Source organism: Gossypium raimondii, chromosome 12, assembly GCF_025698545.1.
Source record: "Gossypium raimondii isolate GPD5lz chromosome 12, ASM2569854v1, whole genome shotgun sequence".
Taxonomy (NCBI): domain Eukaryota; kingdom Viridiplantae; phylum Streptophyta; class Magnoliopsida; order Malvales; family Malvaceae; genus Gossypium; species Gossypium raimondii.
Window position 1 is genome coordinate 36,610,382 of NC_068576.1, and position 16,501 is coordinate 36,626,882.

Here is a 16,501-nt window from a genome sequence, read left to right on the forward strand (position 1 = left end):
GAAGTATTTATATAAAAAAATGCATTTAAGTATAATAAAATAACTTTTAGAAATTTTAAACTTCCTATTTTAATATAAACCAAAAAAAACTTTTCTTTTAAATTATAATTAATTTCATTATGATAACTTTTTTTTATCTTTTCCTTCTTTTATATCAGCTTTAAATTAAAAACACATTCAATAATATTAAAATATAAATTTATTATCATTCCACTTATATATTATTTATTAAAAATTAAAAAATTTGTTAATATGAAATATTTTCACACCCATATTGTCAGTGTGACAAAATCTAATATATACACCTAAAACACAATTAATAGCATTTTTAAAATATAATAAAAAACCTATTGTTCTATTTTTATTAAAATATACAAATAATTAAAAATCGTAGCATTAGAATAGGATTAAGTGGGGAATACTGAGTCAGGTGAAAAAAAAAAAAACTGCCCCAACTCTACTATCGGGTTGTTTAATGAATTTGGCTTCGATTTAGTCGTACTAGAATCAAATTGTAAACACACTGTACACCTTGGGTCTAACTTGTAAAAAAAAGAAAGAAAAGAATCAATAAAACTTAAAGGTGAATACTTCTTTATTTCTTTTCCAACACACCAAATCCAAGTGGTACATGTAATAGGTATACGCATCTGATTTGAGCTTACATTTAATGGCTAGGTTGACAGAAAGACTTTATTGATATAATATTAAGACTTTAAAGACTCAATTAGAGGATTCTAAAATACGAGGACCAATTTAAAATCTAAACCATGGTTCGAATACTTATGATGCAACTAACCCTATTAATAAACAAACAAAAGTTAGTATACAGAAAAATGGTGAACCACCAATGATGGTTTGATTTCTACCATAGCTAGCAATAGCTGAAATACCAAAACTGCAGTAATTAATCTACATTTAAATGAATGTTTTTAATAAACAAGGGTCTACTAATAATTCAAAATGCAATAAAAAATGATCAGTTGACCTTTGTTACAACTAATCCCTATCATGTCATATGGTTTCAACTATAAATATCTTACTAATTACCTACTGGATGAATTTCATTTCCTTGTGTAAAAAAAAAAATGAAATATTAATAAATTAATTTTCCTTCTTTTTTTTTCATAGGAGAATAGCAAAAGAATTACATACTTTAGAGATAAGGTGCTGTGACCATCATGAATCTGTTTTACGATCGACCGGAACATTGACGAGGCTCTCTGGATCGGAATTGATTGCTGGCGGGATGTCTACGAGCATATGGGGAGGTGCGAAGTACATATGTAGTGACATCATACAAACAATGATTCCCAAGAAAAGCTGCGATGACGCCGAGAAAACAAAAATATATGATCCAAGGTTAGAGAAATGGTTAAAATGTGGCAAGCAAGTTTCTGTAGTTTCAAGAGCTATATAAAATTATTAAAACAGAAAGGGTTAACAGGTAGATTACCCAACAAGTTGATAAAATATTCTGGACTACATGTGTGTTTGTGTGGGTGTTTACACTTTTTGTTAACAATGAAAGGAAACATCCAGGTTTGGAACGCGAATTACGAATTACGACACACTTACGTATTAAGGGTGGTTAAAATACCTGAGAGGTCCCTGTATCATAGGGATTGGATCAATTTAGTCCCAACACTATTAAAAAGAATCAAATAAGTCCAAATTGTAGCAGAATTAACATTTTCTATATAAAAGATGTCTTGAAAATTATTTTTTGATTGTAGTTCAATTCCAAACAAAAGATTTTATTTACAAAACCATAAAAACATTGAAAATATTAACTCCGTTAAATAGTAAATGATATTTTTTCAAAACAGTAAATGTTAACTCTATTCCAATTTGGCCTTATTTAATTTTTTTAATAGTATAGGGATTAATTTAATCAGACCCCTATAATAAAGGGACCTCTAAAGTACATTCACCTATTAAGGGCTTATCTAGTTCAGACAACAGTTAATAAAAAGATTGTGGAATATTTCTGTGTATGTGTGCATGCGAGTTACTGAGAGAGAGAGAGAGATCTCCAATCCCTCTCAAATTCGATAATGAGCAAACTGGTCCCTCTCAAAAAAAGCGGAGCAATTTAGTCCTTGTCAATTTAATCACAATTGTTTCAGTAAGAAAGCTCGCTTGATTTTGATGGATCCAAGTTGCAGACTTTCGAAATTATCAGGGACTAAAATTGCTCCACTTTTTTAGAGGGACCAATTTACTTAATATCAAAATTGAAAGGGTCTGGAAAGGTCTTTTTACCTAAAGTAACACACCTACATACAAAATTAAAGGCTGGATATCTTGCTCAGACCACAGCAATGAAGCCTACCTGAAGTGTTGGCTTGAAACTGAAGAGGAACACAGACAGAACCATTGTCAATAGCATGGCCATCGATGTGGAATATACCTAAAAGAATAAGTAAAAAGCAAATAGTTGTTGTTAGAGAAATTGGGGAAAAAAATAAAGAAAATATGAATTTACCATCCAAAATTGCAATGATCATACAGCATAACAAGGAGAAATCTCCGAGTTCAAATATAAAAACACAAAAAATATATGATGAAATGACAATCACCCTATGCATACATAACCACAAGCAGAATCAAGCCAAAAAGAAGGTACCTTGACTATATTGTCAGCATATTTCATTAACCATGAAACCAAAAGCCCGGTAGAACCTAGATTTAGCACAACCAACCAAGTTGTGATGCTGTACCCATTAAACAGCCGTTGCCACCAAGGTCCTTTCTCAAATCCACCTCTGAAATCATCCACTACAAGCCGTGCCATATTGAAGATTGAACCAAAACTGGAAGAGGAATGTCGAATCAGAATAAACCAACCAATGATCATATTGATCACTTTAAATGACTTGAACTTTGCAATGAACATTTTGTAATAGTAAAAAGGGAACCTACGTGTACAACTGTATGTTCTGCCAGTATAAGCTGTCGTTGTTCTTCTTCATCAGGAATTCCGTATAAACACCAGCCAATGCCGAAAGACAAGCAGACAAAATTCCTAACATGTATCCTTGAATCGGTGCTGAGAACAGGGAGTCACACGAAGCCTCTCCACATCCTTTGACCTTGATAAGACGGAAGGATATTTGAAAACTAAGTACTCCACTAAATTGTTGACATAAAAGCGTTCGCACAAAAACAAAACAAGAAATTTTAAAATTTTCTAGGAGATAGACCGCTTCAAGGGCATATATTATCGGTCCTAACGAGATACAACAGTTTCCTACAAAGAGATATTTCATTTTTAACTAGTTTTCGCTTCTCGCCTTCCCATCCCGAAAATTCTCCAACAATATACAAAGCATTTTATTCACTTAACTCACTGCAAAGAAGACCATCATATTAACTAGTTCTTCCAACTTCTTTCTCATTCAATTTCTCTATAGTTATTCCAAATCTAGCAAAACCATTGCTTGATTTCTCATTTCTCACATGGGATTCAAGTTTTAACAAATCAAAATACATTACAGGCTAATTTTCCAACACTTGAGAAATATCAATCCCAAATCAAAGTGTAACTAGTCTTCCAGTGCAATTATCATTCATAACATCTTAACCAGCCACAAACTTGCATCGATAACCGCTGCAGCGCAAATCACAGTGCGAAAAACATAAACAGTTAGTTTTGAATCCGGAGTATACCTGACTTGTCGTTGTTCCAACAGCCAATAGAACAATCGCCATCCATTGTAGATTTGAAAGCTTCTTCTTAAGAAACAACCTAAAAAATCACGAAACAACAACAACATCAATGAGCAACCCCAGTTTTGTACATTAAAAAAAAAGTTCCAAAATACAGAAATTAATAGTAAGCACACACCTGAACAAAATCCCAGTAGTGACAATCTTCAAATTACCCATTATCTGATACGTCGATGTATCAACATACATAAGAGTAGCAAACTGTACATTATTATGGATCAAGTAAATAACTGAAGGAATAGGAAACAATCTAACACTCTTCCAATCCGTTGTCATTTTCGGCGGCGGCGATTTCTTTCGTTCTCTCCATAGAAAAACACTTGATACGATAAGCTTTAAAAAAAACAAATCTATATTTAAAAAAAATAACAAGCCATCTTTAGATCTAAATTAAGAAAATTCAAGTGAAATTTTTAAGGAAAAAAAGTTACCTTAAAGACCTCAGCAAGGAAAGGGATGGTGGCGTAATCGTATTTATATTTGCCATTGGTCTGTGATAGAGTTGTTAATATCCCCTGCAAAATGTAAAAGATGAATGTATAGATCTGATCGTAATTTTATAGAGTGGGATAAGCAAAATGAAAAAAAAAAAGGGGGGGGGGGAATTAGGGTTTGAGGTTTACTAAAAACCTGAGAACTGGTGAGGATGGTGAGAAGAGAAGCTACTAAGTACCACTTCATTATCTTTTTTTTCTAAAACAGTGAGAGGGAAGCAGTTGAACCAGTGTCAGTGAGTTGACGAGGGAGAAAGAATAGAGAGAGACGGGATCGTTCGAGCTACTCAGTGATCCAACTGATACAAGGTCAGAACGCCGTCGTTCCTCCTGTGGTGTTTAATTTCTGTTAGCTGTCGAACTCGATTTGATTAATCAACGTCCGAACTCAGTTAAACTTGATTTAGTCATAAAAAATTAATAATCAAATCATTTAACTAAAATCTAAAAGTATTTAAACTCAAAACAACTCAAAATGGTAAATTGAATTAAATTTAAATCTCCAGTTTCTAAATTTAAAATCATGGAATAATCCAAAAATTTTAAAAACTGATTTAATGTATCAATTTGGTAAAAAATTTCTTTAGTCCTTTCTAATTTCGACTTTGAGTAGAACAGTCCGTATTAAAAAAATTAAAGTAATCCATAATATAATAATTTGAATTGATATAATTAAAATTTTAATTTTCAATATTTATATATTTTATTATTTTTATCTTTATTTTAAAAATTCGAGAAATTTAATCTCAATATCTATACATTTATAGGTAATTTTGTTAATTAACATCAAATTGATAAATTGATAAAGGATATTAACTAATTTAAACAATTTTGAAATTAAAAACATTAACATTTTAAAATTAATTTACTCAATTTCGAATAAAAATATTTTTACCTATTAATCTAAAAATTTACTTTCTGCGAGAGATTAAAATACCTCATTTGTCTTTTTCGTTTGACATAATATTTCTACTAGATTTCATCGAATCCACAGTGAAAATGAGAAAGAATGGTAACAAATTTACATTTTAAAATTATTGAATAAGTGTTGGATCATATCTATGGTATGAAATTAAATTATTTTGGTTAAAATAATAAATAATGTACTATTAATTTAATCGGTAATTTCATAGATAATGGAATTGGAACTCGTAAAAACAAAACCATGGATAATAACATCCTTGAGTGTAATCATATCAAGCAGAGTCCAAACTTTGAAATTCAAGATTCTATAACTCAAAACATCAATTTCTATACTCTCGTTCAGCTCATAATCGAGCTAATTCATTCCTAATTAACCTTTTTATATAATAAGAAAAGATGTAATTTCATAATATAAAAAAATATATTAAAGTAAAAAAACCTCGATTAAACTCGCAAGACATTTGAATATTGCAGTGCTCGAATTCAGCCTAAGCTCGGCTCGATAATTACAAACAAATGGTTATTCGCATTGTTCCTTCATCCTTATTGGCACAACACGTGAATAAGTACAGTGTTTACATAGGAAACATTTGAAGCCATTATAAGACATTATACAGGCAGGCAGTGTCACGAGCCGAGACTCGGTCTCAGTCCGAGTCGGTGCAGCTCTCTGTGTACAAGTTTCTAAAACTCATTTATGAGAAACCAAATAAGAGTACTAAGAAAACTGTCCCTAGTTCACCTTCCTATCTGTTCCATTGCCTACAAAAAAAGAATAGCAACACACCTTCCTCATCATAAACATTTCAATCTGAATGGGGCACCATTTCAGTCTGATATTCTAATCTCAACCCCTAAAATGTCCTTCACCACTTCATATGTCACAAACGCGAGTGCTATCGATGGTACAACCTGGAAAACAAGAAAAAGGAATAAACAATCAAATATTGACCGTTGAAGAACAAGATTTACTCAGATTATAAGACATAAAACATCCCATTCTGGTCATTTGCATCGGTTAGTGAATGCGTGCTCAGTCTTACTTTTTAACCAGATGCTAATCTTTGCCTAATCCATGCATAAACTCATCAAAGATCAAAATCAAATAATGCAGAGGTCTCGATGATATTTTAGTATGAATTCAAAATGTTATTCGAGTATTTATAAACAAATGAACATTTATGAATCAGAAGAGACTGACCTTAACAGAATTAGGGGCCAGACCCTTGTATAATGCTCCAAAGCCCTCATGCCTAACAGTTTTCCCGAATGCATCGATCATGCCAGTATACACGAGAGGGGCCTTGTTCCTCCCATCACCAGTGACGACAGAGGCTGCCTCTTTCCATCCTACCATTTGCATTCTTCTGCGAATCACGTCAAGAGGGTAAGCAACGGTTTGGCCAACAGTTCCAGCAGCAGCCCCACAAGCAAGCCTGGTCGTCACGCTCAACTCGGAGTCTTCAACCAATCCAAATGCTTTACTTTTGATTAACCGATCTTTTAGAGATTCGTACACAGCAAAGTTCAGGCCCACATATGGTATCTGAAAACACAAGATGAATTCAAATGAACATGAAACAAATAACTTAGTGATCATTTTTTACCGCCCAAAAAGGGGATACGAGCATTATGCATAATTCGTAGGAACACAATGGAGCTGACAAAAGACCAAGAAAGTAAAAGTCATAACAGATAAAAGCAACTGCAGAAAGCTCCACAACAATATTCCGCAGAAAGTAATAAGTGGGAGAAGCTGATCTTTTTATGTGTGGATCTGGTAGTTATGTGAACCTTAGAAAGAAGGATGCTTCACCCCTCCCCATTTCTTTCTCTTTGAAAGCCCTTATGTGCTGCCAAGAAGGCACGCTGTCATCACATCCATGACACTCAAAAATCAATAAACAATAGACATTCAACTGAAGACCCCTCTTAAACAAATAGATATAGATGTCATGGCTACCAAAAGCTTATCCTGTAAACAACTCGGTCCTAGCTCCCTTAAACTATCATGTAATTGCTTGCATTCCTTGGGAAGAAAAAGGCAGTGTTCTCTGAAAAAAAACTTCCTTAAACAAATAAACATTTTGGATCCAGGATTTGGACAGTAAACATTTCAGTTTTTAAAGCTGCAAACGAGATAACATCTGATTTTTTTGACTGGAGAGTAAGAGAGGCACAGGAAACTTTGCATGAACTCTGAATAGAAGAACTAAATGACTCACAACTCCGATGACTGAAGGAAGCCAACCCTTGTACAATGCTCGTGGGCCTTCTTCACGCAACACAGTTGACAGAGCATGGAACATTCCCCTATACTGATAAGGAGAGCTGTCTGTCTGCAAGAGGCACAACTATATGATTAAAAGCCCATTCGGTCAAACTACAAGGAACAATCCCTGTTATCAACGAAAGAAGATATAAGCTTAAAATGAATCAATATTTGTATTGAAGAATTAAACTTTTTTTCAAATTTTCTTCTTACACAAATAAATCAAGGAACTAAAAAAGTTATACTAAAGTTTATTGTTTATTACTAAGTATTCCCTTCTGCAGCTTCATCTTTTGATAATATTTGAGGTAGACAAAACCAGTGATTAAACATTAACATCATGCATCTGCCAAGTAAATGATATTTAAGACAATACCTGTACGGTAAGCCTGCCTCGTACCATGTCCATTGGGTAAGTTGTAGACATGGCAATTATTCCAGCACATGCTCCAGCTCCAAGGCGTAAAAGAGGAGTGAGCTGAGCATCATCTGCAGAATTAACAGAACAAAGGGAAAAAGCCTTACATGAGCTTTCAAGACTTTAAGGACATATTAATATAAATTTCATGCCAAACATGACGACATCATTGCAGAGCATTCCCATGAATGGGGTCCTTCCTAATATTAATGAACATATTGACCATAACTTGTCAATGTAATAACAAGCTCCACAAGATATCTAAAACCCAGTGCCGCTTTTATATTACTGTTATGAAACCAAATGATATTGATGTGTATCAAATAATGCAAGTTGCAAAGATGCGATGATTGCTCAGCAAAAAGATAATGACAACATAAGCCATACCATCACCAGTTTGCTGTTGATACAAATATAGGATTCCCCTGTCAAAAACAATTACAAGGAACAATCAGCCAAAACAAAACACATTTCCTTCTGTTAAAAAATTGAACATGCGTGGCAGGAGCAGTGCAAAAAAGACCTTAAGCCTGATAGAATGTGATTGCATAACCAAATTCATTTATGCGTCACACTAGTATGAAATGCTTTGAACCGATCATCGATATTGTGGTCTGTGGGAACTAACAACTAAATAAACATCTATATTTCTATTTATATATACTTATATAATTAGTCTGAGTTGGTATCCCAAGTTAACTCAACACCAGCTCAGTCAAGGTTAAAAATATATATTAATAAAATAATGAATATAAATATAATGGTTTTTCGGCTTTTACTATTTTTTACTATTTTTATATGAAATGCTTAAAGAAAACAACTAAAATGAGATGTCTAAAATTGAACTGAGCCTAAAGGAGACTTATTTATAATTACTTTACCACCTCAATTGTTGAATAAACTTTTTATAAATATAATTTTAATATTAATTTTTTCTTTCACCCACATCGAATCGTGCCTCTAACATAGTCTTAAAGACAAAAACCAATTTCAATATGATAAATTTACTTGAGCTTTACTACTTAACAAATAACAACACAAAGATGAATTGAACAGTGTCAGAGTCCTACTTTGAAGCTTGCTCATAGCTGAAGAACTTGACGGCAGAATTTGGAACAATGCGAGCGCAATTAGTACCGTTGCCTTTGAATAGTCCCCGAAAACCTTCTGTTCTCCAAATGTACTTCAAGCCTTGAATTGTTCCATTGTATTTTACACTATGTGGATTCTGAACCTGAAATTTTTATTTCAAAAGAGGTAAATTAATTAACAAATTTAAATTGTCTATTTTTCTTAATCTAAATAAAATGCACATTAAAAAAATTTTAACGAACCTGAAGTAAGATTTTTAAACGTTCCAAAGGAGCAACGGCAGTTCGTGACCTGCATACATTAAGCAAAAGATCCATTTTCAAATTTATTTCCTCTAAAACTTGAGAAATTCAATATCGTCGGAGACAATCTCCGCCAGCGAGAGAGAAAGAGAGAGATCTCACACTCCACCAGCAACGCCGCCGGCAACGAGAGACTTGCAGATACTAAGAACAGCATAACTAGGAGCTTTAACGCCTTCTCTAGCGAGCTTCGCTTCTTCAGCTAAATTCACGATCGTCGAAACAGCTGATTCACTAGTCTTCACATCCTCCGAAGCCATCGAAAACCAAAACACGGCCAATATATTCAAATCCCCTCTCTCGCCGTAGAAACCGTAAGAAGTACTTTTCCGGTGACTCCGGCGGAGTCTCGGACAGTCGTCGATGATTATCCGGCGACTTATAGGGTCTGATCTCCGAGGCGATATATATTATAGTCAAAAGAGGCTCCGCATTTCTCTATGCGGCGCTTCTTTTCTAGTTTTTTGCGTTGGAAAATGTTAAAGAGAGGTTTGTTGAAAGAGGTGTAGTAGTGACGGCTGGCTTTTGGGAGCATGAGAGAGTGACACGTCAACTATTTTGAGCTCGTGGATCCTGTAAAGTTTTTCCTGTGCGAGGAAAAGGAGGAACCCTTTTGGTGGTCTCTCACGTGCTGTTTTCTCACATTGTTCTTATATTCAATTGTTGCACTAAAAATTAATAACTAAATTATTAGTAACATTACTATTTGATTTTTTAACTTAAAAAATTAAAATAGTTATTGAATTATTAAAATTTTTATTTATTTTATTAAATTATTTTAAAAATTATTTAACTCATTGAATTATTAATAATTTTTAAAATTTTTTAATAATATTTAAAACAAAATTTAAATTTTTATGAAATCTAAATTCAATGGCGAACGTAATAATAACTACAACAGCCTTCGCTTTTTATAAATTTGAAAATTTTTATAAATTCTTCTAAAACTTTGTAAAATTTTAATTAAGGTGTTTCAAAATTTTAAGAATTTCAGTTAAATCCTCTAAAATTTTAAAAAATTAACTAAACTGTTTAGATTTTTAATAAATTTAATTTACCCTTATAATATTTTTTAATAAATCTAATCAAATTTAATACTAATGAAATAATGACATAATCGGTAATAACTAAGGTTTTAGACATTGAAGATACCAACTGTCATATGCTAGAACTTTAGTCTCACAATTCGTACAGTCATAAGCGATTCATTCACTTCGAATGTGTCTAAATTAGTTTAACTCTCACAAAATAAAATTCTCGCTAGAAATTCTCTTAAGTCACTGAAGCAAAATGGAAACAACTCAAAAGAGAAAAAAGTTTGAAAGAACAGAAAAACAAAAGTACAACAAATTTAAGTGAATGCTCTCAAATAATTCTATTACTCAAGAATGAAATGAATATTGAATTCTATTTAATTTAAAATCATATATAAATATCATTAATTTAAATTAATCCTTTTTATTTTTTATTTTAAATAATTTCATTATATGTTCTGATCATATTTGTTATTTTTGATATAATGCTTAGAACTACTCATAATCTCTCATTAACCATAAATAGGAAGATAATACATTTCAGCGCACTCGAACTCAAGTCGCCTGCATTAACAAGAAAACTCATACTAATCGAATTAAAGCTTAATCGAAACAACGTAATCCTTTAAAACAATTGTAATGGTAATCAATCTAAAATTTTGAAATAAATTCCAAAAATAAATAAATAAATAAATAACCACCAGCAAGTGAGACAAAGATTCGGTGGCAGTTTCTTTGCTTCCTACAGTTACCGTATTTATTTGTTTGTCAGAAAGCAGTAACCTGGAGCATCATATGATAACGACATGGCATTCCTCAATTTACACGTCATGTGCCACGTCATCTTCTGTGGTTAACTGCGCCCTCCCTGAGAACAGAAAATTATGGATAAAATATCATATGGATTTTCATACTAAGAGTTAAATTGTATTTCATCTCATTTTAATAAAAAAATAGATAAGCTAGTCATTGTATTTCATCTTTTATTATTAAAAAATGATGTTACTGATAGAATAATTAGACATTTACATATATATGGCATATGTACCTCATTATTTTTAACAAGTAGAAATGATAAAATTTTTATTAGAAAAATAATTTTTCTTTAATTTAACGTACATAAACTTTTTTTTATTTTTAAATAGAGGTAAAATGTAAACTAACCTCTGAAATAAAAGTCACCATAATACTTTTATTAAAATTACGATAAAGAGTATATATATAATACTTATAAAATATTACGGTTAATTAGACCAAATATTTAAACAATCATTTAAAGTTTAAATTTTAAATTTTAAATTGGTGCATAAAGTTCAAATGCTATCGTAAAAATATACAACGTAATTCTACCCTTAACAAATTTTCGACTTAGCCCTACACACAAAATATTATTATAAGATGCATAAATAAATAAATGCATTGGAAATGTGTTTTATAAACAATGCTACATACAATATTATAAATTTTATAACGAATTGCATAAATTCCTGTAATGTTTTGTACAATTAGTGTTAAGTAAAATATTATGAGATTGTCTTAATTTGTAAAACTGAGTAATGTCTCAAAACATTACTAAACTTGCAATAATTTCTATAATTATCATGGGTGAAGCTTTAAAATTATTTTAGGCGGATCGAAATGAAATTTTAATTTTTAACAGTTTATATCTTTATAATTTTAAAGGATTAAATCAATTTTTTATAATTTTAGGGGGACCAAAGTGTAATTTTATCGTTACTAATTTAAAATTTTAAAAATTTCTAAAGAACCTAAATAACAATTTTCCATTTTAGGGGGGTCGGGGCCCCTGCCAACCCTCCCTAGATTTGCATCTGATAATTATGTAATGCTTTGTGAAAAAACATTTAATTTTACTTTTGGTCTTTTAAGTTTTACAGTATTTTAATTTAGTAAAAATTAAAATTGTTAACTTATTGAAAGAGATAACAACAAGATGAAGATAACAAGGAAAGGAAAAAATAAGATGATGAGTCCATTAATTCATAATCCAAGAGCCTATTATATAGGCTTTTACATAACAAAAAAACTAAAACTAGGCACTAATAAAAATAAAACTCACAAAAGGACTCTTAACAACTAGAGAAAAAATCTAAACAAAATAAACCCATAATTTTCAACCACTAAATCCTTAACGTGCAACAACTTCTTGCCTAGAAACAATGATAACAATCAGATTTTATTAACAATCCCTCCTTTAAACTGAAAAACACCTCAAACTTCAGTTTACTGGTGCCATTCTTCAAACAAGATCCTCCAAAGTGCAAACTGCCATTAACCTCTTCAATTTTTGGAAGGGAAACAACTTGAGAGGTTTGGTGAATATGTCAGCCTGTTGATCTTCACTCTTACAGTACTTTAGATCAATTACCCCATCATTGTTAAGATCTCTCAAAAAAAGTACTTCACATCAATGTGCTTGCTTTTACCATGTAATGGTGGATTTTTTGAGAGTTTGATAGCTGAATTGTTGTCATAGAAAATTGTTGTGGCTCCCATTCTCTTGAACTTCGACTCCTCCAAGATTTTCCTCATCCAAACAACTTGACAAGCGCAGGCTGTTGCAGCAACAAATTCAACTTTAGTCATTGACAAAGTAACAATGAATTGCTTCTTGGATAACCATGAAATAACTTCGATTCCCAACATGAAAACATAACCTGAAGTGTTTTTTCTATCATCCAGATCTCCTGCAAAGTCACTGTCAATGAACCCAAATAAATCTAAAATTTTTCCCTTTTTGTAAAACAAACCAAAATCCTTGGTTCCTTGCAAGTAACGAAGGACTCTCTTGACTGCCAATAAATGCATCTCTGTAGGATTCTCCATAAACCTACTAACCAAACTCACAGAATACATTATGTCAGGTATTGTACCAATCAAGTACATTAAGCTGCCAACGATCTGTTTATAAAGAGCGATGTTCACTTGCTTTCCCTCTTTTCTCAACTTCAGACCAAACTTAATGAGGGTGCTTTCTGGATTGCAATCCTTCATATCAAACCTGTTCAGAATATCTTGAACATATTTTCTTTGAGAAATAAATATTCCAGCAGCTAATTGCACTACTTTTATGTAACACCCCTAACCCATATTCGTCGCCGGAACAGGATTACAGAGTATTACCGGAATAAACAAATCAAATACATACATTTCATATTATTTAACATTCATGTCAGATATTATTCATAAAGTCCCTTATTTGAGCCCTCGAGGCCCAAAACATACATTAGAAATAAGTCGGGACTAAACCGGGTACTCAGAGAATTTTTTGCAAAACTTTAAAATTTTTCCTAGATGTAAGGGACACACACCCGTGTGGCCAAACCGTGTGGATATTCAAAATAGGGCACACGGCTGTGTTCCAGCCCGTGTGCATACTCGTGTAACTCTCTGACTTAAGTCACACGGCCAAGCCACACGCCATGTGCTAGGCCGTGTGAATATGAAAATTTGCATTAAATAGGTGCAGGGGTCACATGGCCAAGTGACACGCTCGTGTGCCATGCCGTGTGATCAATTTTGAGCATTTTGTTTTGAAATTTTTAAGATGAAGGGGACACACGGCCAAAATACACGCCCATGTGCTAGGCCGTGTGTCATACACGACTGAGACACACGTCCGTGTCTCTGCCCGTGTGGACGAAATTGGGCTATTTCCAAGCCATATTTCTCACCCAAATTTGCCTTCCACCTACATAAACACTTAAACAAATTCTCAAGCTATTACAATGCATCCCAATCAAGCCAATATCAAGTATCATATATGACATATTAATACATATGACCAAGTTTTCATTTTTATCAAGTTAACCTAATTCATATAAAATCATCTTTGTTCTAAATATGCCATTTCATCCACTCATCAATTTCAAACACATATCAACCATGTCTAGACTCTTATATAATTTTTAAAACATATCTATCACAAGCCATTCCAAAGGCTAGTTACAACCAAAACACATATATGTCATCAATGACCCAATTCAACCTATACATGCCATTATAACCAAAATTTAGTTCATTATATATATATCGAATTTAACTGAAGGATAGTGTGATGTAGCTCCGACTAGTTTACAACCTTTATAAGCTTCCGAATAGTATAAAACAGAAGAAATAAACAGAGTAAGCATTTAATGCTTAGTAAGTTCGTATAACGGGAAAATTAACTTACCATTCATTTACATTTAAGGTAAACATGAAAAATTCATCCAAAGAAATTTGGAAATTAGCCTAATCACATATATCCTCATCAAACATGTTAGTCATTTACTTCATATAAATATCAGGAAACAAGTATAAGCTCATCATGTAACAATTTCTATGTATTTTCATGTAGACACAGATAATATTTCATCCAGAACTTATCTTAACTTATATCGAAACTTTGCCCGTTGAACCATATGAAATATCGATGGATATACGGGTATTACATATGAAGTGTACGAATCTATATTCTGTCAATTCATATTCAGAAGTGCTCATTAGAGTACATAATCGGAAAGCCCTCTCTCGAGCCATATAACAGGAAGTTCAGGTGAGCCATGTAATGAGAAGTTTATCCGGGCTGTATAACGGGAAGCTCATAAGAGTCATATTCAGGAAGCTTATGTGAGCCAATAAAGGGTAGCTCTCAAGAGCCATTAATTAGGAAGCTCTGGATAGCCATATATCGGGAAGTTCAAGCGAGCTATATCGGGAAGCTCACAAATAGCCTTTAATCAGGAAGCTCACGAAGAGCCATATATCGGGATGCTCTTTCGAGCTGTGGTGTGTCCACAATATATGTAGGACCACATCCAATTGGGGAACTTTGTATCCATCAAAGTTTCATCTATTCAAACGGAACTTAAAATTTATCGGGCTTTGTCAGATATGTAATCAATTTCATATAAATAGCAATTTCACAATTTACATATATAAAATTTAGTTCAAACACATAAATATACACAATTTATTTACACGAACTTACCTTGACAAGTGTTCGTTGATTTGTTGTCTACTAATCCGACACTTTCTCTTTTTCTCGATCTAATTCCGTATTTTATCTATCCGAATCTATACGAGTAAATTTAACTCAATTTAATATAATTCATATTCAATTCAATTCATTTCACCTATTAGGCAAAATTACCATTTTGTCCATATACTTTTAATTAATTCTAATTTCGTCCCTAGGCTCGGAACATGAAATTCATGTAATTTAATCTTTATTCTGAGCCTAGTTGATTTTTACATGTCACAATAGCAGCTCATGTGTTTCATAAAATTTAAAATTTTTCCAAGAATTTTACAACTTTTCAATTTAGTCCCTAAATCATAATTTCATCAAAATTCCCTTTACAAAAGTTGTTTATCTATCAACAATCTTTCATTTTCTACCATAAAACTTCATAATTCAACTATATTCATCCATGAAAAAACTCTAGTACTTTGATAACTTTGCAAATTAATCCCCAAGATAGCTAAATTAAGCTATTATGATATCGAAAACATAAAAATTACTAAAAATGGGACTTGAATACTCACCTAATTGAGCCAAACAAGCTTGCTACCTTCAAGCTCTTCTAACTAGGGTTTCCATGTAAAATAATTTGGGAAAGATGATGAAAAAGATGATAATTTGTTATTTAATCATTTATCATATTTTTTTATTTCCACTTTCCAATTTAGTCGTTTTCTTTATTAGATTTTCCATGGATGAATCATCATACTTATCTACTAACTCATTTTAATGGTCTATTTTCCATATAAGGACCTCTAATTTTGAATTCCATAGCTATTTGATACTTATAGCTACTAGAACTCAACTTTTATACTTTATGCAATTTGGTCCTTTTTATTAAATCATGTAATTGGTGAAATTTCTTTACGAAATTTTTCATTTGATATTCCTATCATAATGCAGATCATGAAATAATATTAAAATATTTTTTTTGAACTCAGATTTGTGGTCTCGAAACCACTGTTTCGATTTCACTGAAAACGGGTTGTTACAACTCTCCCCCTTAAAAATTTTCATCCTCGAAAATCTTACCAGTAAAGAGGCTTGGATATTGTTTCCTCCGGTTCCCAGGTAGCTTCTTCTATTCCGTGTTGTTGCCAAAGGACTTTTACTAAAGCTAGCTTTTTATTTCTCAGCTCTTTTGTCTCATGTGCCAGAATTCTGATCGGTTCCTCGCTATAAGTCATATCAGGCTGAATGTCCACAT

The 16,501-nt window shown here is 32.3% G+C and overlaps 2 protein-coding genes across 3 annotated transcripts; both read right to left on the bottom strand.

The window, feature by feature from the left end:
• Nucleotides 1-890: 890 nt before the first annotated feature.
• On the bottom strand, nt 891-4,584 carry LOC105763890 (CMP-sialic acid transporter 1). 2 transcript variants are annotated; one of them, XM_012582287.2, is made up of 8 exons: nt 4,363-4,584; nt 4,164-4,247; nt 3,851-4,065; nt 3,673-3,751; nt 2,926-3,095; nt 2,630-2,816; nt 2,336-2,413; nt 891-1,323 (listed from the first exon to the last, which is right to left on the bottom strand). In XM_012582287.2, exons 1-8 carry the CDS (start codon nt 4,411-4,413, stop codon nt 1,180-1,182), a joined length of 1,008 nt encoding a protein of 335 aa, XP_012437741.1. In that variant the 5' UTR covers nt 4,414-4,584; the 3' UTR covers nt 891-1,179. The 2 variants fall into 2 exon arrangements, with proteins under 2 accessions (XP_012437741.1, XP_012437742.1); XM_012582288.2 differs by lacking the exon at nt 4,363-4,584 and having other exon boundaries at nt 3,851-4,082; nt 4,164-4,240.
• A 1,010-nt stretch (nt 4,585-5,594) lies between these two features.
• On the bottom strand, nt 5,595-9,755 carry LOC105763891 (mitochondrial adenine nucleotide transporter ADNT1). Its single transcript, XM_012582289.2, has 8 exons — nt 9,337-9,755; nt 9,175-9,223; nt 8,911-9,074; nt 8,228-8,265; nt 7,799-7,911; nt 7,376-7,489; nt 6,352-6,696; nt 5,595-6,062 (listed from the first exon to the last, which is right to left on the bottom strand). The coding sequence occupies exons 1-8, from the start codon at nt 9,492-9,494 to the stop codon at nt 5,979-5,981; spliced, it is 1,065 nt and encodes a 354-aa protein (XP_012437743.1). The 5' UTR covers nt 9,495-9,755; the 3' UTR covers nt 5,595-5,978.
• Between the last annotated feature and the right edge of the window lie 6,746 nt (nt 9,756-16,501).

Coding starts and splice junctions, on each gene's coding strand:
- LOC105763890 (XM_012582287.2), bottom strand. CDS start 4,413: ATGAAGTGGTACTTAGTAGCTTCTCTTCTCACCATCCTCACCAGTTCT. Junction 4,066..4,163: donor TCCTTGCTGAGGTCTTTAAG/GTAACTTTTTTT, acceptor TTTTTTTTAAAG/CTTATCGTATCAAGTGTTTT. Junction 2,414..2,629: donor ATGCTGACAATATAGTCAAG/GTACCTTCTTTT, acceptor TTATTCTTTTAG/GTATATTCCACATCGATGGC.
- LOC105763891 (XM_012582289.2), bottom strand. CDS start 9,494: ATGGCTTCGGAGGATGTGAAGACTAGTGAATCAGCTGTTTCGACGATC. Junction 9,224..9,336: donor GGCGGCGTTGCTGGTGGAGT/GTGAGATCTCTC, acceptor TAATGTATGCAG/GTCACGAACTGCCGTTGCTC. Junction 9,075..9,174: donor GTTTAAAAATCTTACTTCAG/GTTCGTTAAAAT, acceptor TAAAAATTTCAG/GTTCAGAATCCACATAGTGT.